The 25,217-nt window shown below is 46.7% G+C and overlaps 1 protein-coding gene across 2 annotated transcripts; it reads left to right on the top strand.

The window, feature by feature from the left end:
- Positions 1 to 1,556: 1,556 nt before the first annotated feature.
- On the top strand, positions 1,557 to 24,837 carry STARD3 (StAR related lipid transfer domain containing 3). Of its 2 annotated transcripts, none has more exons than XM_040436666.1 (14): positions 1,557 to 1,626; positions 4,077 to 4,338; positions 9,967 to 10,044; positions 12,776 to 12,853; positions 15,267 to 15,320; positions 16,954 to 17,071; positions 17,178 to 17,276; positions 17,439 to 17,593; positions 21,844 to 21,906; positions 22,013 to 22,108; positions 22,277 to 22,356; positions 22,435 to 22,539; positions 23,007 to 23,100; positions 23,730 to 24,837. In XM_040436666.1, the coding sequence occupies exons 2-14, from the start codon at positions 4,126 to 4,128 to the stop codon at positions 23,835 to 23,837; spliced, it is 1,341 nt and encodes a 446-aa protein (XP_040292600.1). In that variant the 5' UTR covers positions 1,557 to 1,626; positions 4,077 to 4,125; the 3' UTR covers positions 23,838 to 24,837. The 2 variants fall into 2 exon arrangements, with proteins under 2 accessions (XP_040292600.1, XP_040292599.1); XM_040436665.1 differs by having other exon boundaries at positions 1,574 to 1,695.
- Positions 24,838 to 25,217: the final 380 nt, after the last annotated feature.

Below are 25,217 nucleotides of genomic sequence, written 5' to 3'. Positions count from 1 at the left end.
GCATCCGGATGTAACCTAGATGCAGTCCGCTGCTATGCGTTTTTCACTGACGGGTTGCTATGTTGTTTGTAAATCTTTCGGGGTTTTTTTCACGCGCATGAAAAACACATCAAAACTGACTGCACCCGTGCAGAAAAAAACTGAACCACTTAACGCAATCGCAGACAAAACTGACTGAACTTGCTTGTGAAATGGTGCGACTTTCATTGAACGCACCCTGACACAATCCGTATCGTTCACGTGAACGAGGCCTAAGGCTGGGGCTACATGGCAGCATCTGTCAAGCGTCATGAAGATCGCAATGTCGTATCGTGACACGTGACATGCTGCAACTGCGACGCTTGCAAAAAATCCAGACCTGACGGATTTTGCGTGGCCATTCGCTCATCACTTTACCATCCTAGACCACAATGCAAGTCGTGTGCGGCTTTCCGCCACTCGACTGTATTCTAAAAAACTTGCGCGACAAGTCGAATGGATTTTCGCATGTGCGTCCCCAGATTAACCGTGTGACTACAATGAAAGTCAGATTTAAAGGGAGTCTTTCACCTAAACTGACCATTATAGAACACTAACACCCTGATCTGCATTATAGTCCCCATATGTGAATGCTACTTACCGTATAGCTGTCCGTCGCTTATTTTCGCTAAAAAAACACTTATTCAATATGTTAATTAGGTTATGAAGGTGCCCAGGGGCGGCGTTCATGTGGCCGGTGCCCAAACCCCTCCCCTTTCACCCCGCCATAGGTTCTTCAGAAATCCAGCGCCAGCGCCGTTCACGAGATTCGCCGCGCCTGCGCACTTCATTCCCCATTATGGGCAGAGGCACAAGAGCGTTTAATGCGCATGTGCCGGCCGGTACATCTAGCTGGCCTTGTGCCTCTGCCCAAATTGGGGAATGAAGTGCGCAGGCGAGGCGAATATTGTGAATGGCGCTGGCGCTGGATTTCTGAAGAACCTATGGCGGGCCAGAGGGGTGAAAGGGGAGGGGTTTGGGCACCGGCCGCATGAACGCCGCCCCTGGGCACCTTCAGAACCTAATTAACATATTAAATAAGTGTTTTTTTTTGCGAAAATAAGCGACGGACAGCTATGCGGTAAGTAGCATTCCAATATGGGGACTATAATGCAGATCATGGTGTTAGTGTTCTATAACGGTCAGTTTCGGTGAAAGACTCCACACCTAAATCCTCATGTGTGAACACGGCCTACATGTTACATTCAGGACTGCTGACAACTTTAGGGCTATTATTTGGCCACTAACATTAGACTCCACATATGATTTACCAATCTGCCTCCACCACACACAGACACACATAACCCTATGCCATTGCCAGGCACTAAGCCTCAACTGCCAGGAGGAGGAGACATTCACACTGTATCACCACTAAGCCACGCCCATTAAGGGGAAGGGTCTACCGTCAGTATCACCGTAAGCAACGCCTACCTGCCAGATCACTGTGAAGCCGAACCCCCCCAAATAAGGAGTCACGTGGATTTATCCGTCTACAAGGAGGAGGGGCTATGCCCAGATCATGTGACACTCCCGCATCTTCCGCCTCCCCTTACTTCCGGGGTGTTGTGTTCGAGCGGTGAAGGATAGAAAGTATTGGAGCGACGGAACGTATGTATGGGAGAGACCACTGACTTAACGCCCGGGGGGGGGGGGGGGGGTAACGGTATATCGGCAGGGGTAAAAGGATGAGCCAGATGTTCTATTGCATGTACGATAGGGAAGGGGTTCCCCAGTGTCGTGATATGATCTGCCTTCTCCACAGTGAGCCCTGGTTCTCCTTGTGGTAAGGCTTCCTAAATCCTGCAGCTGTCCTGAAAAATGTATCGGGGGTTTTATAATATACCTTGTTTTTCAAATCTTTGTGTTTCAAGATCTCTGTTTGCTGTCAGTGAATGGAAACTACTTACAGTGGTCTGAAATAATATCCGTCCCAGTTATGTGGTGACCCCACTTATCACAGGGCAGTTACTGGAGAGCGGTGCATCAGTGTGGTCATCACTTGACCCGGGCGGATAAGGAACTGTTAGGATTCTATTCACTGACAGCAAGCAGAGACTGAAACGAAACAAGGATTTGATACACAAATGACCCACGTTTCCTGAGCTCTAGGGGTGACGCTGCTGCCTCTTCTGAACCGGAGCGGCACTGATACTCCGACATGTGGTAGTAAGTGCAGCTCTCGGGGTCAGGTCACCCGTGATGAGGGTGCACCACCCAGCCAAGTCTGCATGTTAGGGCTCATGCATTGCGGTCTGCAAAACCCGGGTACTGGCCATGTTTTGTATTTGAATGGAACGTCTGGGCCATAGTAGAACAGTCCTATCCTTGTCCGTAATGCGGATGCCACGGTACGGACATACGGATGCGAACAGTACATTGAGTGCTGTCCGCATCTTTTGCGGGTCCATTGAAGTGAAGAGGTCATCATCCAATGCGCAAAAAAAAATGCGGATCGGGTGCAGACCATAATTACCTTTGTGTGCATGAGGCTTTAATGGGGAAGTCGCCTCTACACTAATCTGAAGTTTATGGGCCTTTAAAGGGGTTGTCCACTTTGTCGCTATGGGAAACCAGTGAATGCTGCTGATGAATAGTCCATAGGATGACTGGAGATGGAGGAGGCTGAATGACCTCTCCTGTCAGGTGCCCCTCCATCTCCAGTCACTTTAGGGACAGGTGCAATCTCAGGGCCGTCAGCAGCTGCACTCAAATGCAGTTACCTGGGTTGTCTCATGAACCTCAGATACGACTGCCGGGGCCCGGAGCAGTGATCACACGTGTTTGCTTCCGCTCCATTCAGCTCTATGGGACTTCCGGAGATAGTTTAGCGCTGTGTCCCCGGAGAACAACTTACCTCTTCAGTCATACAGGGGAAGGGGGGGGGGGGGGGCGTGTTCTCTTGACCGTCGGGGGCCCCAGCGGTCAGACTGATCACTTTCCCATCACCTATGATAAGTGTGTTTCATGGGACAACCCCTTTAAAGGGGTTCTTGGGCTTTAAAATGATGTATCCCCAGGATAGGTCATCAATATCAGATCGGCGGGGGTCTGACACCCGGCACCCCCGCAGATCACCTGTGTGAAAGGAAGGCGCCGTGCCTATGGCAAGCAGGAAGAGAGACGGCACGTGCGCACTGCACACGCCTTCCCTTCAGCTTCATACAGCTATGAAGGGGTTCTCTGGGCTTTTAATACTGATGACCTATCCTCAGGATAGCAGGGGTCCGACACCCGGCCCCCCCGCCGATCTGATATTGATGACCTAGGTCATCAGTATTAAAAGTCCAGAGAACACCTTTAAGGAAAACGGGTTTGAAACTAGATTTTTACAAGGCAAACACATTGTGCTAACATGCCTGTGCCATATATCCTGGGGTTTACTTGGTGTACACACAAGAAGTCTGCACTTAAAGGGGATGTCCTACCATACCCACTTTTGCCCCCATTCGTTTGATTGGTGGCACTGTACCAATCGCACACTTATCACCTACTCTGTGGACAGGTAATACCTTGCTGTGTTGGGACAAACCCTTCATATAGAATTAGTCTACAGAAAAAGCTAAGTGACCTCCTAAATACATTTCATGATGCGTCCTGATACGGATTCCAAGTTACAGTCTGTATTATAGTCGAGAGCTGCATTCACAATTCCCCAGCCTCCAGAGCTGAAATCTCCCTGGTGATGTGCGGTTTATACCAACCAGACCCTGTACAGTGATCTAGAAAGAACTGTCCGCCTTCATTATGGGACTCGCTCAGGCGGCTGTAATATGCGCCCGTTTTCCGTGGGTATAATGATCTGATCTGGGGAATGTATCGCGCTGGAAGTGTGGGTCGTTACTTCCAGGGCCAGGTTGAGATTTGTGGCCACATAATGACCTGATTGAGGCCTTGGATGTGTCGGTCAACAAGATTGTTGACTGTTTCCAGTGCCAGCCAGTAAGGATGGCAGTGTTTCTGGAAGAAAGTAGCCATGTCCTTTATTTTAACCCCTTTAACCCATGATGTTGGGGTTTGATGCACACATGTATAGATCTTCTCTATGTTGCTCCTCACAGATGAAGCGGTGACCATTTCTGATGCTGACGGTTTCCTTGACTTGCCAAGATGAGTAAACTCCCTGAGGACTTGCAGTCTGAACTAGAGAGGAGTCTACCGGCGATCGCCTCCCTCAACTCTTCTCTGAGCCAGAGTCTGTCGCCGCCGTTCTACCTTCCCCCGGGGCAGCGCCGGGCGATCTCAGATGTGCGCCGGACATTCTGCCTTTTTGTAACGTTCGATCTGCTCTTCGTATCTCTTTTGTGGATCATTGAGCTCAATGTGAGTAGTGTACTTCAAATGACACGTTTAGTTTATGTCACCAAATATAGTCTCCTACTGATGTAGCAGAGCTGAATTTGTCACTGGAACCTTTTGTTAAAACTGCAGGCAAACCTACTGCGTTATGTTACAGGGGTTGTCCTCTTATCAAGTTGTCCGACCGGTAGGGGTCCGAGCAGTTGAATCAGCACTGATCTAATAGTTATTTTCTATCCTATGGAGAGGAGGTAACTTGATATAACTGGAATACCACTTTAAGGCCCCATTCACACGTCCGCAATTTCATTCCGCATTTTGCGGAACGGAATTGCGGACCCATTCATTTCTATGGGGCCGCACAATGTGCTACCCGGATACTCAATTGCGGGTCCGCAATTCCGTTCCTGAAAAACGCACATTGCCGATCCGCAAAACACGCTACGGATGTGTGAATGGAGCCTAAGTCAGATATTATTGATATAAATACAACACAGCCTAAATAATGTACATACAGATATAGCAGAGCCAAGTTTGTCACTTAAAGGGGTATTCCAAGTAGGAAAATTTGTCCGCTATCCACAGTACAGGTGATAACTATTAGATCCATGGGGGTCCTACTGCTGGGACCCCCACTGAACACTAGAATGGGAGCCCCATATGCTGTGGAGCCCCCCAGAAATGGACAAAGCGGCTGGTCGGAATGTGCGCCGCCTCTCCATTTATTTCTATGGGAACAAAATCTCCTTCCATTTCAGGGGGACTCCACAGAGTAGATAGTCCCCGTTCTTGTGATCGGGGAGAGTCCCAGCGGTAAGACCCCCACGACCTAACAGTTATCACCTAGCCTGTGGATAGAGGATGACTTTTTCTAACTGGAATACCCCTTTAAGTTGCAAATTTGCCTCTGCTATATCTGTATGTACTTCCTGGTTCTAGTTTACCTCCTACTTACCTGTTGACTACATATTTCCAGGGTAAGGGTTCATTCACACGCCCGCAACTATAATAAAAATGCCTTTCTTGTCCGTGTCTGCGGACAAGAATAGGACATGTTCTATTTTCTTGTGCTGTCCGCATCTTTTGTGGCCCTATTAAAAATGAATGGGTCCGCACCTGTTCCGCAAAATTGCGGAACGGATGCGGACCCATTTAGCGGACCTGTGAATGGACCCTTAACATATCCCTCCTGGCAGGTCGGTATTCATAATTACCTGCAATCCCCATGTAATATGAAGTCTTATGACTGTATGAAGTGTCATCCCTTTATTATTCCTTCTAGAAGTTCTGTATGAATTGCTAGCCATTTGCAATGAAGGTCTAGATGGGCGTTTCCAGTGTGTGTGTGTGTGGGGGGGGGGGGGGGGGGGGTGTCCTTGCACAGTCTGACACTGGCAGCACTGATTGGATGTTGCAGGGGCAACCCCCAACTGGTAACGCCCATCTGGACCTTCATTGCAAACTGCTAGCAATTCATTCATACCTTCTAGCAGGAGTAGGTCCCCTTTCACACGGGCGAGTATTCCGCGCGGATGCGATGCGTGAGTTGAACGCATTGCACCCGCACTGAATCCTGACCCATTCATTTCTATGGGGCTGTTCACATGAGCGGTGATTTTCACGCATCACTTGTGCGTTGCGTGAAAATCGCAGCATGCTCTATATTCAGCGTTTTTCACGCAACGCAGGCCCCATAGAAGTGAATGGGGTTGCGTGAAAATCGCAAGCATCCGCAAGCAAGTGCGGATGCGGTGCGATTTTCACGCACGGTTGCTAGGAGACGAGTTGCTAGGATAACATGGTTATAAGGGAAAATAATAGCATTCTGAATACAGAATGCATAGTAAAATAGGGCTGGAGGGGTTAAATATTTTTTTTTTTAACTTACCTTAGTCCACTTGATCGCGGCCCGGCATCTCCTTCTGTCTCCTTTGCTGAACAGGACCTGTGGTGAGCATTAATTACAGGTAAAGGACCTTTGGTGACGTCACTCCGGTCATCACATGATCCATCACATGAGCTTTTACCATGGTGATGGATCATGTGATGACCGGAGTGACGTCACCAAAGGTCCTTTACCTGTAATTAATGCTTACCACAGGTCCTGTTCAGCAAAGGAGACAGAAGGAGATGCCGGGCCGCGATCAAGTGGACTAAGGTGAGTTAAATTATTATTTTTAATTTTTTAACCCCTCCAGCGCTAGTTTACTATGCATTCTGTATTCAGAATGCTATTATTTTCCCTTATAACCATGTTATAAGGGAAAATAATACAATCTACAGAACACCGATCCCAAGCCCGAACTTCTGTGAAGAAGTTCGGGTTTGGGTACCAAACATGCGCGATTTTTCTCCCGCGAGTGCAAAACGCATTATAATGTTTTGCACTCGCGGGTGTTCCCGCAACGCGCCCGCACATTTTCCCGCAACGCCCGTGTGAACCCAGCCTAATAAAGGAATGGTACAACGTAAATTCATAAGAAGAGATGCTCCAGGATTATTGTTACATGGGGAATGCAAGTATTTTCTAAAACGGACATGTCAGGAGAGGTGACGGGTCCTCTTTTTAAGTGGGTGCCCAGAATAAGGTCACTTTCACAAGTCCGTATTTGTGAGCCCAAAAAGCTGTAAAGGTGCAGAGATTTCCATTATACTCTGCAGGTTCCACTCCAGGTTTTTGTCTTACAAATCCTGATGAACTGTGACCTAAGGCTCCGTTCACACGTCACAATGGGTCCGCATTCGTTCCGCATTTTTGCGGAATGGGTTCGGACCTATTCATTTTCTATGGGGACGGAATGGATGCGGACAGCACACAGTGTGCTGTCAGCATCCGCATTTGCGGAGCGCAACCCCGATCTTCAGGTCCGCAGCTCCGCAAAAGATAGAACATGTCCTATTTTTGTCCGCAGCTTGCGGACAAGAATAGGCATTTCTATAGGGGTGCCGGGCAGGTGTGTTGCGGATCCGCAATTTGCTGGTCCGCAACACACCACGGACGTGTGAATGGAGCCTAAGGGGGTTGTTCACACTTCAAGAGACGAACTCCAGACTCTTTGTGAGACATTTCTATAGTTGAGAGGGCCCACTCTTGTCACACATGTTCTCTGCACTAAATATGCCATAAATATACATTTCACACTGTTGTGAGGCTTTGCGTTCAGGGTGAGGCAGCTTCATGAAATTCCTGCCTGAAATACAAAAATAACAGGATTAGGATTTTTTTTTAATGTCTAATAGCACAACCAAATTTTGCTGCCAGGTGGTAATTTTTCCAGGAACGACCAGGGGCATGGACCTAGTCACAGACAAGTGACGTGCCCCAGCATCAATAAATTAAAGTGTCAAGTGCGTCTGCCCTTAGGAGCTTGCAATCTATGATGCTCGTCCAGGTTATTGTTTTACCTGTGACTGTGATGGATGAGCTTCACTTTTCTGCTCCCGGCATTTTGCCGATAAGGTCATTTATCAGTATGAAATGTAGAAGCTGGGATTTAGATTGCAGAGGGCACAGTGCCCATCCATCTATCACTGGTTAATAGGGCGACTAACACAGTTAGTATTGACTCTACCTTCAGCCAGGATTAGGGACAGATACAGAACATGTTATGTTAGAATATTTTTTTGTTTCTTGGAAAGCTGGGTGATAAACATATGCCTATCATTACAGATTTTATCGGGTTACCATATAACTTAAAGGGGTCTTCCAGGCGTTTTATCCTCTGGATAGGTCATAAATATCAGATCAGTGGGGGTCCAACACCCAGGATCCCCGCTGATCAGCTGTTTGAGAAAGCACTGGCACTCGCAGTAGCTCTCAGCTCACCAAGCACAGCGCCGTACATAGTATAGTGGCGGTATTTGGTATCGCAAGCTCTGCCTCATTTGCTATAATGGAGCTGAGCTGGGCCTCGGCTATTTGAACGGTGAACGTGACGTCACACTGCCTAGACTAAGCTGAGAGAAGGCCGCAGCGCTACTGCAAGTGTCGGTGCTTTCTCAAACAGCTGATCAGCAGGGGTCTCGGGTGTCGACCCCCATCAATCAGATACTGATGACCTATCCACAGGTTAAGTCATCAGTATAAGGCCTCATGAACACGACCGTTGTTTTGGTCCGCATCCAAGCCGCAGTTTTTGCGGCTTGGATGCGGACCCATTTACTTCAATGGGTCCGCAAAAGATGCAGACAGCACATCCGTTGCTCCGTTCCGTGGTCCGCAAAAAAAATATAACCTGTCCTATTCTTGTCCGTTTTGCAGACAGGACTAGGCAATAATATCAATGGCTGTCCGTGCCGTTCTGCAAATTGCGGAATGCACACGGACGCTATCTATGTTTTGCAGATCCGCAATTTGCGGGCCGAAAAACGCACAACGGTCGTGTGCATTAAAGTCTTGGAAAAACCCTTTAAGCTGGGTGCGCACATCAGTTTTGCCCATCCGGTTGCTTTTTGCGGATCTGGATACAACAGATATGCGTGTAGTGCACTTAGCGCACAGGTCCAGCATCGGCAGAAGAACATAGCACGCAGCGTCTTTCTGTCCAGTGTTATTTTACATTCAGCATCAGAACCGATGCACTGGATAGGAGCGGTTTCTGTACCACTTATTGAGACCCCTGAATATGAAGCCATGTAACGCAGCAGCATGTTAAAGCAATGGGAATAGAATGTCCGAAAAATCCAGTGTGGATTTCTGCCATGGTTTTCAGTTTTCACTGCTGCGGAATCTGCTTGTGGATTATACCGTTCAATGGGGCTAATCCTTGTGTGGCCACCTGCTGCGGTTTCCCCAATAGCAACGTGTTTGCCTGTTGAGAACAATGGGAAGCATTGTGTAAACATTTCTATGTGGATTTTGGCGTGCAAGCGTGCCAAAATCGGGGTTAAAGTAAAAACTCCATGTGAACATGTCTTTAGAGTGAATGCATTGCTATACAAGTAGGCAATGTGTCATTCAGGAACTTGGGGAAAGGCGAGTAATAATCTCAGGAGCTGTCTTGGCAGCCCCATTGGTTGTCACCTAGTTTTCCCAAAAATAAATGTATCCGACAGCTGGTTGAGGAATGCCTTGTTAGATACTTGTAAGTGGAGGGGTACCTCCCCTAGACCCCTCTGTCAACCAGAGCAAGAGCTGGCATCTGGCATATTATACAATAATTTCAGAATTGGGACATTCCCCTCCCTGTACCCTAGGAACCATGATCTTATTGTTGGGGGAACTATTCAAAAGAAGAAGGCCCCTGACAGTAAGCTGATCAGAAGGTGCCCCAGCGATTGACTGTGATCTTTGGACAAGCCTGACAGCAAGTGTTCAGTTTCCCTGCAGTGCCACCGCAGGAGAAATGTAGCATTACACAATTTTTGTTCAAATCAATGGTCTGTTGATGTAATTTATGGATGTGCCAAGTCCTCCAAGATGTTCCTTGCAGACGCTCTCCTATATGGTTAATAGATGAGGTTCTCCTCCAGACTATTAGAAGGTGTCTTACTGACATTTGATCTTCTCATTGCTCCAGTGAACTTCATAGGCACCTTACAGTAAAGCGAGTAAACTAATGATGGACCTCACAAGCTGTGGATTAAGGCATGTCACACTTTTTTAAGGGACTGTACCCACAGAAGAATGACTGTTTTCTTTCTTTCCCTTAGACTAGTGATGGGATTAAGAATAGCCTGGAAAAGGAGATTGTGGAATACCAGTTCAGTAACTCGTTTTTTGACATATTTGTAAGTGTTGGCGCAGTCTTCCAGACAGAGATCCAAGTATTTTCTTTACCTATGACTATTCCCTATAAATGTTCTATATTTGTAACCGTACAGTGTTCAGTTATATTGTTGCATTTTATTTTATTTTTAAAGTAATTAAAGGGTTATTCTCATCTCGGACAATGGGAACATATCGATAGGATTTGCCCCATTGTCTGATAGGTGCGGGTCCCAGCGGTGGGTCCCGCACCTATATCGGGAATGGAGTCCCACAAAGTGGTGGCTGGAGGACTCCGGTCCGGCCACCACCAAGCTCTGTCCCCATAGAAGTGAATAGGAGCGCATCACGCATGACCGGCCACCGCTCCCAATAACTTAGATGGGCCCGACGGAAATAGCCGAGCCAGCGCCCGGCTATTTTCGGCGGCCTCCTAGTAAATTGATGGAGGGCGGCTGCCCATGCGCAGTGTGCCTTCCACCACTTTCGGGGCTCCGTTCTCGACCCGCACCCATCAGACAATGGGGGTACATCCTAGCGATATGCCCCCATTGTCTGATGTGAGACAACCCCTTTAAATCAGTTGTACGCCATAACCCCTGTTATGGTGGGTTATTATAGGGGTTTTCCCTCTGTAACCCTAAATAATGAGCATTTACCTGCTGATGCAGTGATGAGTTTTGACATTTACTTACATAATATGGTGCCACCTGGTGTTCAGAGTGTAAAGCAATGTGCACCTCCACCTAATGAGCTGACTGTTGCTGGTCACCCATGCACAATCACATTCTCCGCAGCCAGGTTCCTGCATAGTGATTCTCTGTGCACTGCAGAGCAAGAAATGGCTTTTCCACAGAAGGATATTACCATTATGTGTGTTCACGACCACTTGGGTCATTAGGTGGACGTGCAGATTGCTACACACTATGAACACCAGGTGCTGCCATACCATGTAAAGATGTGTTGTCTCTGCTAGACCATGTTTTTGTTTTTGGTTCATGATGTTTAATGATGGGAAAACCCTTTTAAAGATGCCCTTCGGTGGAAATGTATTTCTCCAAAATATAGTTAATTCTGCAGTAAAAGGCCCGGTTTAAGTCCTTGCCCTTTCTCCCCGGTAAAGGGGTTGTCTCAATTCAGCAAATAGCATTTATCATGTAGAGGGAGGTAATACAAGGCACTTACTAATGTATTGTGATTGTCCATATTGCCTCTTTTGCTGGCTTCATGAAATTTTCCATCACATTAAACACTGCTCTTTTCCAGGGGTTACGACCACCCTACAATCCAGCAGCGGTGGCCATGCTTGCGTTCTGTAGGAAAAAGTGCGCGCGTAAGTACAATTTCCCCTATAGTGTACAACCACGACCACTGCTGCTGGATTGTAGGGTGGTTGTAACCCCTGGAAAAGAGCAGTGTATAATGTGATGGAAAAATGAATGAACCCAGCAAAGGAAGCAATATGGACAATCACAATACATTAGTAAGTGCCTTATATTAACTTTCTCTACATGATAAATTCAATTTGCTGAAGTGACACAACCCCTTTTAATTCAGTGCTAATTCTGCTCTGAGCCGTGTATGTGAATAATCGGAGACAGACTGGCTGATAATCAGTGAAAAGACTGTGGTTGTTAATTCTTTTCCCTAGTGACCAGGCTGTCATCTCAAAGCTGATGGCAAAAAGCTCCGCTCTATGAGCAAAGAAGTGTTAGGCAGCTTGGCAGTAGTTAGAACATGCCATTTACTGCTTGTAGAGGACCTGTCTCCTCTCCTGACTTGTCTGTTGTAGTAACTACTTCCATTTCCCATGTAATAACGGTTCTGGAGCATCTTTTCATATTACTCTAAATTGTGCAATTGTGCCGTTCCTTAGTTATTGCTACTAGAAGTTTATTAGCGTATCTGCGACTGGGTGTTACCCGTGGGGGGAAGAATGTGTCCCTGCACAGTCTGATGATGTCCAGTCAGTGATTGTGAGCCAAAACCAGGATTGGGGCCTCCACAGACATAAGGTATAAGGGAAATGTCTGCAACTGTTCTGTGTTTAGAGCCGCACCTGGGTTAGGCTCAAAATCACTGACCAAAAACTGACCTATGCAGGGACGCACCGCTACAGGTAACACTCAGTTGCAGATACATTAATAAACTGCTCATAGCAATAACCCAGGAACATAGTTAGGAAAAGATGCTCCAAAAGTGTTCTTGCATGGGGAGGAAAAGAATTTGTTAATAGACATGTCGGGAGCAGTGACAAGTCCTCCCTAAAGAAACCCTGTAAGCACTCTAGGGGGTAGTTGCAGGGCACATTCAGACGACCGCATGAACGAGTCCGCATTCATTTTAATGGTGCCGCAAAAGATCCGGTCAGTACACCGTATGCTGTCCGCATCCATTGTTCCGTTCCAAGGCTCCACAAAAAAGATAGAGCATGTCCTATTCTTGTCTACAATTGTGGACATGCTCCATCACATGCAATTTACAGACCGCAAGCCTCCGCCTAGCAGTTTAAAAAAAATATAGAAACAAACAGCCTTTGCCCTGCGCGATCCAGCATCGGAGCATGAGGGGCCAGAGGGGTGAAAACCCCTTTGAGTGCTAGAAACCCTCTTCAGTATTCCCATTAAACCAGTGTATTGTCCATGGTCATCAACTGAAAGAAGAACTCTGGTAACCTGCTGAATGTAACGCGTTATCTTTATATACTTTATCAGGCTGCGACCATGACATTTTCTATTTGCTTCCTTTTTCCAGCTGCTGGCAGTGTTCCGCTTCTCTGTTCTGCAGCTCGGCTATGCTGTCCTACGACTTCGACACTGGTGGGCTATAGCTGTAAGTCCTTCTGGAAATAAGTATCATACCTAGCCATTCACTAACAGAGAAGCCATCTACAATTATACAGCTGGTAAATTTTTTATCCCCCGATTTGCACAACCATACACTGAAGTGTAGCGTGTGATTGAATTTCTCCCAAAACAAAGTTTTCCAACTAAGGCTACTTTCACACTCGCGTTTTGGCTTTCCGTTTGTGAGATCCGTTCAGGGCTCTCACAAGCGGTCCAAAACGGATCAATGCATTCTGAATGGAAAAGGATCTGCTCAGAATGCATCAGTTCCGTCTCCATTCCGCTTTGGAGGCGGACACCAAAACGTTGCTTGCATCGTTTTGGTGTCCGTCTGACGAAACTGAGCCAAACGGATCCATCCTGGCACACAATGTAAGTCAATGGGGACGGATCAGTTTTCTATGACACAATGGAAAACAGATCCGTCCTCCATTGACTTTCAATGGTGTTCAAGACGGATCTTGGCTATGTTACAGATGATACAAACGGATCCGTTCTGAACGGATGCAGACGGTTGTATTATCTGAACGGATCAGTCTGTGCAGATCCATGATGGATCCGTACCAAACGCAAGTGTGAAATTAGCCTAAATGGAGCAGTCATGGTAATGACATTTATATTATACAACTGTTTAGGCAGCTTGGGCCATAAGATGTCAGAGGGGGTCAGAGAGATGCTAAGCTGTATTACATGGACAACCATTCATTTACCTCCCAACAAACTAACTATGGATCTTGTTCCGTCATTATTTCATTCTGCATCTCCACTGCAATGTGTAAAAAAATGAAGGCCAAACGACAGCACCGATCTGCCCCAGGTTTGGCACATAGGTAAATCGGATGCTTAGAAAAGTCTCTAGAACGTACGGTTTGAGATATTCACAAAAGAACAAATATGGCAGAATCCCATGACCGTATAAGCTCCGAGGTCTATCACTCACGCTGTGGAGGTCACTTAAGGGGGGGAGGGGCGCTGTGGAGGTCACTTAAGGGGGGGAGGGGCGCTATGGAGGTCACTTAAGGGGGGGAGGGGCGCTGTGGAGGTCACTGTTAAGGGGGGGCGGGGAGCTGTGGAGGTCACTGTTAAGGGGGGGCAGGGCGCTGTGGAGGTCACTGTTAAGGGGGGGGCGGGGCGCTGTGGAGGTCACTGTTAAGGGGGGGGCGGGGCGCTGTGGAGGTCACTGTTAAGGGGGGGGTGGGGCGCTGTGGAGGTCACTGTTAAGGGGGGGGGCGGGGCGCTGTGGAGGTCACTGTTAAGGGGGGGTGGGGCGCTGTGGAGGTCACTGTTAAGGGGGGTCGGGGCGCTGTGGAGGTCACTGTTAAGGGGAGGTGGGGCGCTGTGGAGGTCACTGTTAAGGGGAGGTGGGGCGCTGTGGAGGTCACTGTTAAGGGGAGGTGGGGCGCTGTGGAGGTCACTGTTAAGGGGAGGTGGGGCGCTGTGGAGGTCACTGTTAAGGGGAGGTGGGGCGCTGTGGAGGTCACTGTTAAGGGGGGTCGGGGCGCTGTGGAGGTCACTGTTAAGGGGGGGCGGGGCGCTGTGGAGGTCACTGTTAAGGGGGGGGCGGGGCGCTGTGGAGGTCACTGTTAAGGGGGGGCGGGGCGCTGTGGAGGTCACTGTTAAGGGGAGGCGGGGCGCTGTGGAGGTCACTTTTATGAGGGAGCTATGTGGATATCTTTTAACCACAGACAAACAACAAATTAATTAGACCCATGTGAAGACAGGTCATTCTGCTAGTGTTTTATATATTGATCACTTAGCCTAGGCACAGCTTAGTCCCATTCAAGTGAATGGGTCTGGTCTGCAATACCAAGCACAGCCACTATACAATGTATAGCATTGTGCCCAGTATGCTGATCAGCGGCGGTGCAGGTGGCGGATCCCCGCTGATCAGGTATTGTTGACCTATCCTGAGGATAGGTCATAAGTATTCTTCTCCGGGAAAAACTCGTTAAGGCTGGGTTCACACTTGCGTTGTGAACTCCGGCACTTTGATTCGGTCACTGTATTCAGCATATATGCCGGAATGCGACCTGATCCCAGTGAATGGGTATCTGGTGGTGCGCGGTGATATCCGGCTGTGCCAGTCACGGTGAACTCCTCTGCCGGAGCAGACTGCTGGAGTTCACAGTGCATATGTGAACGTGGCCTAAGTAATTGTATTCCCATGACTGACTGCCTGGAGGTGCAGGATTATAGCAAGTTGGATAAAGTTTGATAGGGCTGTATTGCCCCAACAGATCATCTGACCAATATCTGTCCAATCAGACCAATAGTTGGTGTGTATAACAAAAGATCTGTGTGTGTGAACGGCGATCGGGGCAATGATTGGTCAGAAAATCTGTTGGTGTCATACAGCCCAAAGGTGAGAAATGAACAGTTCATTTTGCTTCTTTTACCAGATCACAACCCTGGTGACCAGCGCGTTTCTGATTGTTAAAGTCATTATGTCACAGGTGAGTGGACCACAGATCTGTGAAGCCTCATACACGAGAAATGAAGTGTTATGGAACTTTATTTAAAGGGGTTGCCACACAACAGATAATTATCACCTAACCACAGGATTGGTGATATTAAATGTCATTGCTGGAGGGTCCCGCTGTTGACCCCCTCCTCCACTGATCACCAATACGGACGTCCCTAGCCAGTTGTACTCTCCCGTCTTCACCTGTCTCATAGACCTTCAGTGAAGCTGCAGCACTCCTGCTAGAGTTTAGCTCCATTCAATCTCCTCTTCACATCATCATGCAGGGGGGCCCAGGACCCTTGTTGTGGTGATTGATAGGGACCACCAGCAATCAAACGTATAGCTCCTATCCTGTGGATAGCTGATAAATCTCCATGGTGGGTAAACCCTTTCACAGCTTGGTGAATAGTGTTCCTGGCAGTTGTATACCCTCTGTTGTGTGTCGGAATGATTGAGTTACCTGAAGGTCCTCTTCAATAGTCGGCATCAGGTGAATTGGTGTAAACGTATACCTAAAATCTGGAGTAATTTACTTAATCCACTGCATTTATTATCTGCTGGGTGTCATTGGGCACTGTCATTAAGGCTCCATTCACACGTCCGCAAATGGGTCCGCATCCGTTCCGCAATTTTGCGGAACGGGTGCGGACCCATTCATTTTCTATGGGGACGGAATGGATGCGGACAGCACACAGTGTGCTGTCAGCATCCGCATTTGTGGAGAGCGGCCCCGATCTTCAGGTCCGCAGCTCCGCAAAAGATAGAACATGTCCTATTCGTGTCCGCAGCTTGCGCACAAGAATAGGCATTTCTATAGGGGTGCCGGATCCGCAACACACCACGGACGTGTGAATGGAGCCTAAGGGTGGGTTCACATCACGTTTTTGACATCCATTTAACAGATACATTGTAAAAAAAAAAATGCACAAAAAAAAGGGTTGCACATCACGTTTTTGTATCCTTCAGTCCAATAAAAAATGTATACGTTAACATATACATTTTTTTTTACAATGGAATTTTATGATGAACGGATGCCACTGTATGGCACCAGTCTGAGGCGTCTGTTAAACGAATGGCAGAAACGTGATGTGAACCCACCCTAACTTGTTGACAAGTCCCTAACAGATGACCTGAGCTCCTAGAATACAGCAGGATGGCTACGTGAAGTGAAATATTTGGAGCATAGGGTCGAGCAATAAAGTGCAGTGCCCTGATCCAGCCATCACCTCCTCAACCTACAGAGCTGAGGCAGTTGGGAAGCCCAAAATGGCCTCTTGCCTTCAGACCAGCGTAAAGACCATTTTGGTAAATGGCGTTTAGGGGCGCCAGCGTCGCTGCCTCTTGTAGTGCAGCTGAACGGCTAGTTCTCTTGTATCACATTACTGTAGTCTAGTGTGTAGACCACACTTCTCAGAATTCATTGTGTCGGCATGGGATTCTGGGGGATTTTAGCTCTTAGTTAATGCTGCTCTGGACGCAGACTCAAACTCCTGATTAAAACAAGATAATTCATGTATTTACAGTTTCTCAACTTATTTGTGTAGATTATTACTTCTATACACCTATGTTTTAAGACTTGTGTAAAAAAGAAAATAAAAAGTACACTTCTTCTGGTTTCTCAGCTATTGTCCAAAGGGGCGTTTGGGTATCTTCTGCCCATTATATCTTTTGTACTGGCATGGCTGGAAACATGGTTCCTGGACTTCAAGGTTTTGACACAAGAAGCAGAAGAAGAGCGATGTAAGTGGCTACTACCTTGAAGGGGTAATTAATGGGAAGGTTGAGGGATTAACCTATAATTACCCGTCCCCCTCATCTGAGTATTATCTGTATTGCCTTATTTCAGGGTATCTGGCTGCACAGGCCGCTGCTCTACGCCCTCCCCTTTTGTACCCAGGAGCGCCCTCTGAAGGACAGTTCTACTCCCCACCAGAGTCTTTTGCCGGTGAGTTACTCTTCCATGATGTAAGATGATGTATGTCTTCTCCTTCGGCCACTGGCAGCATCTAATGATGTCTTCCTCCCTATACTTAATCTGTGTTAGATGGACACCTTCCCTCAGGCTAGCTCAGTGACCGTTATATTACATTTGTCTCTGTCACCACAGGGTCAGATAACGAATTTGATGATGATGAGGAAACTGTGGGTCGTAATGCTGTTACTCACCAAGAACGAGAGTATGTGAGGAAAGGAAAAGAGGCTTTGGAGATTGTGGAGCAGATACTGGCACAGGAAGTCAACTGGAAATTTGAAAAGAGCAACGTGAGTATCTGCTTCTTCTCACAGCACTGCCTCTGTCCACCTTGCATTCTCCACCCATTAGGACTACATGCATGATTACAATTTGACAGTGAAATTTATTTGAAGAGGCAGCCTGTATGGCAGAGTTTCTCAACTCCGATCCTCGGGACCCACCTACCTTCAGGATTTGAGAATATTCCACAGAATGAATACCTGTGGTAAGTCCTGATGCATGGACACTAGTTATATCACCTGCTCAATACTAAGGAAATCCTGAAAACATGACTGGTAGGTGGGTAGGTAGAAACCCTGCTGTATGAGCTTGGTATGGTGCATCACCTTATTTAAAGTAGTTTTCCAGGATTTGGATATTGATGGCCTATCTTCAAGATCAGATCAGTGGGGGTCTGACTCCTGGCCCCTATTATTATTACTTATCTGTTTGAAGAGGCCGCGGTGCTCCAGTGAGTGCCATGACCTCTTCCCAGTCCTGTGACTGTGCGTTCATCAGTCACATGGCCTAGGCACAGCACAGCCGCTATCCAATGGATGGTGCTATGCTTGGTAAGTTGTGGGGAGTCCGCAGCACTCACTGGAGTGCCGTGGTCTCTTCAAACAGCTGATAGGCTGACTCCTGGCACCCCTGCTAATCAGCTGTTTAGAGACCACTGCACTCTGGTGAGCACCATGACCTCTTCCCAGTCCTGTGATGTCACGTTCATCGGTCCTATGGCTTATGTCAAGTGAGTGCGGCAATAGCAAGCACAGTTTCTATCCAGTGGACGGCATTGTTGTTGGTAAGCTTTGAGGAGGACACAGTGCTCATTGCAGTGACCCGTCCTCTTCAAACAGGTGATAGGTGGTGTTTCTGGGATTTGGACCCCTGCGGATCTGAAATAGATGACCTATCCGGAGGATAGATCATCGATCTTAAACACCCACAACCCCAACTTTCTTTAGAACCTCCGGACGGTGGTTCACATATGCTGAATTGTCGGGACTGTCTGAGCCCTGTGCCCTCAGACCGTGGAGATCTAGGCAACTAAATCACTTCTTCTCCTCTATCCCCTCATCCCCGGGACTTGATAGATCCCTTACGCCATTTGAAAAATCGTGTATAGGCTCAGGAGTATACCGTCACTCTCTTTTTCAGAATTGTATAAAGCGTTAGTATTACCTGAAACGGACTTCCCTCCTTACACTAGCAAGTGGATTCAGTATTTGCAAGTTGATATCTCCTCCGACCAATGGTCCAAATAGTTTCAATTGGCTCATAAATCCTCCATTGCCAGTAAATATCAAGAGGCCAGCTATAAAATACGATCAAGATGGTATTATGTTCCGACCCGTCTTCAGAAAATGTTTCCGATGACGTCCCCACTATGCTGGCGTTGTGAAGCATATCAAGGCTCGTTGCTTCATATTTTCTGGCAATGTGACAAAATCAAACGTTTCTGGGAATCAATCCACAAGACCTTGGCAACTATGTTCTCTTTTTCTGTACCAAACACGCCAGGTTTTTTCTTATTTCTTTCCGAATTTACCCTTGAGCTTACTCCGTCGGTCATGCTTACGCCATCTGGTAATTGCGGCTAGGTCCTGCATCCCAGCGACACGGAAATCCCCTGCTCCACCATCCACTGAGCTTTGGGTTCAGAAAGTGGAAGTGATCTGGAGAATAGAGGAACTAACGGCGTTTATGAAGAATAATCACAAAGCTTTTGGTACTGCCTGGTCTCCTTGGTTTGTCTTTCAGGACTCCTCGGAATACCAATCCTTACTGACCTGAAGAGGCTACTTCTACCTCTGTACCTGCCTCATCCTGTGAACACCTTTTGAGGCCTTTTTTTATTATTGCATTTTATTCTTTTTGGGCTAAAAAAGATTTTTGCAATTGCTCTTTATTAAAAAATGTCATCAGTTTTTGTGATTATAGGAGTTAAATTTCATTTAACACTCATTTAAAGGTGTTATCCCATGACTAATGTAAATCACATAGTACATGACAACCTCTTTCTAACAAAGCTAGAACCAGCCCTGTACCTCACATGGATCCAGAGATCTCCCCATTCATTGCTCTGCTAGATTTATATCAAGCTGACATCTCAAGGGGAGGGTCTTTTCTACTGCAGATAAGGGGGCGTGTCCTTGCTCTCCCTATCACAGCTCAGGAGGGAGATGAAGGATGAAACTGAGCATGTGCGGCCATCTCAGTCAGCAGGACAAAGAAATAAGAAAAAAACTAAGCGGGTGTCGCTATACAGATATATTTAATTGAATAACTCGTGGCTATGCAAAATTTTGAATTACATGCAATTACAAAAGTATTCAGATCCAGGTGCTGGTGAGAAAACTGTAGAATATTTTTCGTGGGACAACCCCTTTTAAGCCATATTCTTATCAGTCTAATAACAATTTAGCTATAATGATTGTTTGAGATCAGGGATAAGAGCTCTATATGAACGTCCTCTGACGGGACTCGGAGTAAACTGAAAGGGACAGTCTGCAAATAGACTCAAATTTAACTCCTGTATCACAAAAACTGCAGAGATTTTTTTTCATAAAGACACATTGCAAAAATGATTTAAAGGGCTTCTGTCACCCCACTAAAGTCATTATATTTTTTTTTGGGCTACTTAAATTCCTTATACTGCGATATATCAATGTATAATGCTCTTACTCATTTTCGTTCAGTAGTTTCATAAAAAAAAAACTGACTTTTATAATATATAAATTACCCCTCTACCAGCAAGTAGGGCGGCTACTTGCTGGTAGCAGCCGCATCCTCCTCTCATAAAGACGCCCCCTCCTCATGTTGATTGACAGGGCCAGCGAACGCCCTCGTCTTCTGACTGGCCCTGCCTGCAATTCAAATCCCGCGCCTGTCTTCATTCGGCGCAGGCGCTCTGAGAGAAGGACGCTCGCCTCCTCAGTGCGCCTGCGCCGATGACGTCTTCTCTTTCGGTGACGTCATCGGCGCAGGCGCACTGAGGGAGTGCTGAGGAGGCGAGCCTCCTCTCAGAGCGCCTGCGCCGAATGAAGACAGGCGCGGGATTTGAATTGCAGGCAGGGCCAGTCAGAGGAAGAGCGCGTTCGCTGGCCCTGTCAATCAACATGAGGAGGGGGCGTCTTTATGAAAGGAGGATGCGGCTGCTACCAGCAAGTAGCCGCCCTACTTGCTGGTAGAGGGGTAATTTATATATTATAAAAATCAGTTTTTTTATTAAACTACTGAACGAAAATGAGTAAGAGCATTATAGATTGATATATCGCAGTATAAGGAATTTAAGTAGCCCAAAAAAAAAAAAAATTAAAAAATCTGCATCACAGGCCAACTTGCACAGGTGAATTTTTTTATTTTTTTTCCCCAGCGTGTGGATGAGACACCTTTTAAAATCCCCTCCACTTTGCGGCTCCTGTAAAACACTGGGGGATTGCCATGTGGATGTGCACTAAAGTGGTTGTCCACATTGGGCAGTCACTTTTGATTGAGGAACTACTTCTTGATTGTCACGGGAGTCTTGGAGCTGAGATCTCAGCTGCGTGTAAACTATGGTGAAACTGTCAGCAGGAGTTTCATTCTCCTGCAGCACCGCCACAGGGAATATAAGGCATTACACAGTTACTCATTTTAGGCTACTTTCACACTAGCGTTCGGAGCGGATCCGTCTGATGTTTCATCAGACGGATCCGCTCCGATAATGCAGACGTTTGCATCCGTTCAGAACGGATCCGTCTGCATTATTACTTAGAAAATTTTCTAAGTCAGAAAGTTGTCTGAGCGGATCCGTCCAGACTTTACATTGAAAGTCAATAGGGGACAGATCCGTTTGAAGATTGAGCCATATGGTGTCATCTTCAAGCGGATCCGTCCCCATTGACTTCCATTATAAGTCTGGACGGGTCCGCTCACTGAGCGGAGCGGAGGCTGAGCGCTGGCAGGCGGATGCATTCTCAGTGGATCCGCCTCCACTGAGAATGCATTAGTAGCTGGACGGATGCGTTCGGGGCCGCTCGTGAGCCCCTTCAAACGGAGCGCACGAGCGGACACCCGAACGCTAGTGTGAAAGTAGCCTAAGTCCATGGAATGTTTGGATATGGTGAGTCCTCCAACACTAAAGACACTCTCTCTTTGGACGTTCTTAGGCACAGATGCAGTTCTGGAGCAGCGGAACCCTCTCTAAATCAAAATTCCCAAATGTATTTTTGAAAATTGGATTTGTAACCCATCCAACCCATTTAACCCATTCCTCTCTCTCTCTCTATTTTAGGAAGTCGGAGACATTGTGTACACTTTAGACATACCTTTTCATGGAAAGACTTTCATCTTAAAGGTAGGATTGGAGACTTCATTCGGACTATATTGGCTCTGGGATTCGCTAGTATCTTATCCATATGATGCAGTAGGTGAGGCTGACCATGCTCTTGTTTTGTTCTTAGGCTCTCATTCAGTGTCCTGCGGAGGTTGTGTACCAGGAGGTCATCCTGCAACCTGAAAAGATGGTCTTGTGGAATCGGACAGTGGCTGTTTGTCAGGTCAGCGTTCGCTGTTAGAGGCTTGTAATGAGGTCTCTAGGGAAAATATGATTTAAAACATCCCCCCTTCCCCCACAAGGCTTTTGGACGCTCTTTATCCATATTCATGTATGGCATTAATCTTTCCAGTGTTTACTAAAAATACACTGCATCTCCATGTTTTATTAGATCTTACAGCGTGTGGATGACAACACCCTTTTATCATATGACGTGTCTGCGGGAGCAGCCGGTGGAGTGGTCTCCCCCAGGTTAGATGTCGTTTGTTAGCTACGTGTCTTGTAGTTTCATGGGATATGGTATCTTACTAATACCCAATTGTATTTTAGGGATTTTGTTAATATACGAAGAATTGAGAGAAGAAAAGATCGCTACCTCTCAGCTGGTATTTCAGGGACACACCACGCCAGACCTCCGCTGACGAAATATGTGCGGTGAGTTGTCTGTTGTGCTTTCATTAGAACATATGTCAGTGTACAATATGGACAACTAGGTCCAGCCAGAATTAGTTCCCTAAAGATGTTTGGGGCATGCTGGGAGTTGTAGTTTTGCTACAGCTGGAGACCACTAATATATACCACTGCATTGCCTTCTCTGAACATTGCCTTGTAGGTTTCAGATACAGTATTTTCATATGTGTCCACTAGGGGTTGCTGCACACCCTGCAAAAAGACTTGACGCTTGAGAGATGACTTATGTTGATATACAGAGTGTAGCTGGATGTATGTCATCTCTGTCCCACCATAGGACGCTGCGGCATACTAATAGGTTTTGCTATAACTTGCTGATTGATGGTGGTGCAACTATGTCTACTAGATAGTTCTGGATACAGGGATGATGAAAATATATAGATTTTATATAGATATTATGTAGATTTTATTCTGTACCTATTTTTTTGCAGAGGAGAAAATGGACCAGGAGGTTTTGCAGTATTGAAAAGCTCTCGAAATCCTTCTGTCTGTACTTTCATATGGATCCTTAACACTGATTTGAAGGTAGTTCCTGTTTTTTTTTGTTTTGTTTTTTTAAAATAATATTTCTGATGCAGTTTCAGGTGTGTTGGTTTAAAGGGCATCTGTCAGAGCAGATTTGTACCTATGAAACTGGGTGACCTGTTACACTTGGCAGCTGAAGGCATCTGTGTTGGTCCCATGTTCATATGTGCCCGGAATGCTGAGAAAATGATGTTTTAATATATGCAAATGAGCCTCTAGGAGCAATGGGGGCGTTGCCATTACACCTAGAGGATCTGTTCCCTCTCCAAATTCCACGCCCTCTCTACTTTGACGGGGCCAGGCGTGATGATGTTTTCACTGCCTGGCCCTGTCAATCAAAGTGCAGAGCCTCTAGGTGTAATTGCTCCTAGAGGCTCATTTCCATATATTAAAACATTGTTTTTCTCAGCAATGCGGACACATATAAACATGGGACCAACACAGATGCCTTCAGCTGCCAAGAGCACGTGGAACAGGTCAGCCAGTGTCATAGGTACAAATCTGCTGACAACCCCTTTTAATTGTCTCACTTAATTTATTACATTCATTAATAGGCAACTTCTGATATCGTTTGATATTGTATAAATTACGCGTACACATCTATAAGACACCTTCATTTTCTTCAACAGGGTCGGTTACCACGCTACCTCATTCACCAAAGCCTAGCGGCCACCATGTTCGAGTTCTGCGGCTACCTTCGGAAGAGAGTCTGTGGAGTTTACAGTGGATCATCATAATTTTTGTTGTCTTATGTTCCCGGGCTCCTAATCCGCCGCTTCCTCCCTGCCGCTAAAGCACTGACTTGAAGTTGTTGTCTGCACACTGTTCCCCCCCTTTCTTTTGGAACGTCCATGGGTAAAGAGCTGTCCTGCGCAACAGGATCCCTGTTCCCTGGGTCTTTTGGCAAGTCTTGTCAATGCATTTCATGAAGATGGACGATAAGTGAAGGGACGGATGGCTGGCACCTGCAGAGCTGGTCCTAGCACTGTGTCTGTGGATGAAGGTTGTAGCAGAGCTGAAGAGTCTGAGCCACTAATCAAGTTTCCATTTTTTATTAAACTGAATGGCTGTCAGGGCTTCCTGTTTGGGAGGAGTGAGGACAACCCCATGCTGGGCATGTAGGGTTAATATCTCCCGTACCTAGTGACTTTAATGCATTCCAGAGGTCCGGTTTACAAGTGACTGCATGTGTAGCTGTAATGAGTAGAGAGGAGACGGTCGTAGAGGGATGCACTGAATCCGTCTGTGTGCACTAAGTTATTTTTATTATCTGGATGCAGTCTGTTCCAGTCGTTGCAAGGCTTTAACACATCTTAATGGTTTTTCTCACGTTGTATTAATTATTCACTTGGTTTTATCTCTTAATGTTATTTTTATATGAACACCAACCAGTGCCTATCGGTCCTCTCTTCTGTTACTACATGGTTGAAAATCTTTTTGCAGCTTCTATCCAGACCGAGAGTTGTGGGTCAGTGACAACCACAGGCCGGCGATAGCTGGCCAAAGGCATCGGAGTTCTTTCAGGGACCCAGAAGACCCCCTCCCCAATTTAACTGATTTGCTATTGGCATCTGGTAACGGCTTATCTTTACCCCGGCCAGAGGAATAACCCGACTGTTTTGCTGGCATTGAGAGCAATGTGTATGATGGAGTTAGATACGGTAGATACCTGTTGGATGGACAGTTTTCTCATGCCTGTGGTCGGCTTAAAGGAACACTCCAGGCAAAAGTGAAGGTGTGTTATGGTAATTACAGGGCCTTAGTTCTTTGTCCCTGTTTTTGCACCATTCCCTTAAGCCGTATACACGGTGAAGACCAGTGTTGCCTAAAAGGTTCTTTTTCAAGAGAATCTGACGGCTCTCCTGGCACATCTGTTTCAGTAAATACTTCCAATAAAATTACAGTTCTGAAACGGTTTTTTTTCCCTTTTTTGCATTGCTGTTCCTCTTTTATTCCTTCTGCAAATGCATAAATAAACTGACAACTGGCTCTAGCATTCTCCTTGTCAATAGGGTGTGTCCCCTCTACACACTTAAGGTCCCTTTACGTGGGACGATGATTTAGCAGATTGTTGGGAAGGAAGCGTTTCATGCATGCATCGGGTAATCGGCAGTGCT

Source organism: Bufo bufo, chromosome 6 (genome assembly GCF_905171765.1).
Source record: "Bufo bufo chromosome 6, aBufBuf1.1, whole genome shotgun sequence".
NCBI lineage: Eukaryota > Metazoa > Chordata > Amphibia > Anura > Bufonidae > Bufo > Bufo bufo.
Note: the sequence above shows the minus strand (reverse complement) of the source record. Positions and strands in the feature narration are given on the sequence as shown.

What these genes read in the sequence shown, in the direction of transcription:
- STARD3 (XM_040436666.1), top strand. Translation starts at nt 4,126, where the DNA reads ATGAGTAAACTCCCTGAGGACTTGCAGTCTGAACTAGAGAGGAGTCTA. An exon ending in GGACAGTGGCTGTTTGTCAG is followed by an intron (nt 22,109 to 22,276) that starts GTCAGCGTTCGC and finishes ATGTTTTATTAG; the next exon opens with ATCTTACAGCGTGTGGATGA. An exon ending in GGTGGAGTGGTCTCCCCCAG is followed by an intron (nt 22,357 to 22,434) that starts GTTAGATGTCGT and finishes ATTGTATTTTAG; the next exon opens with GGATTTTGTTAATATACGAA.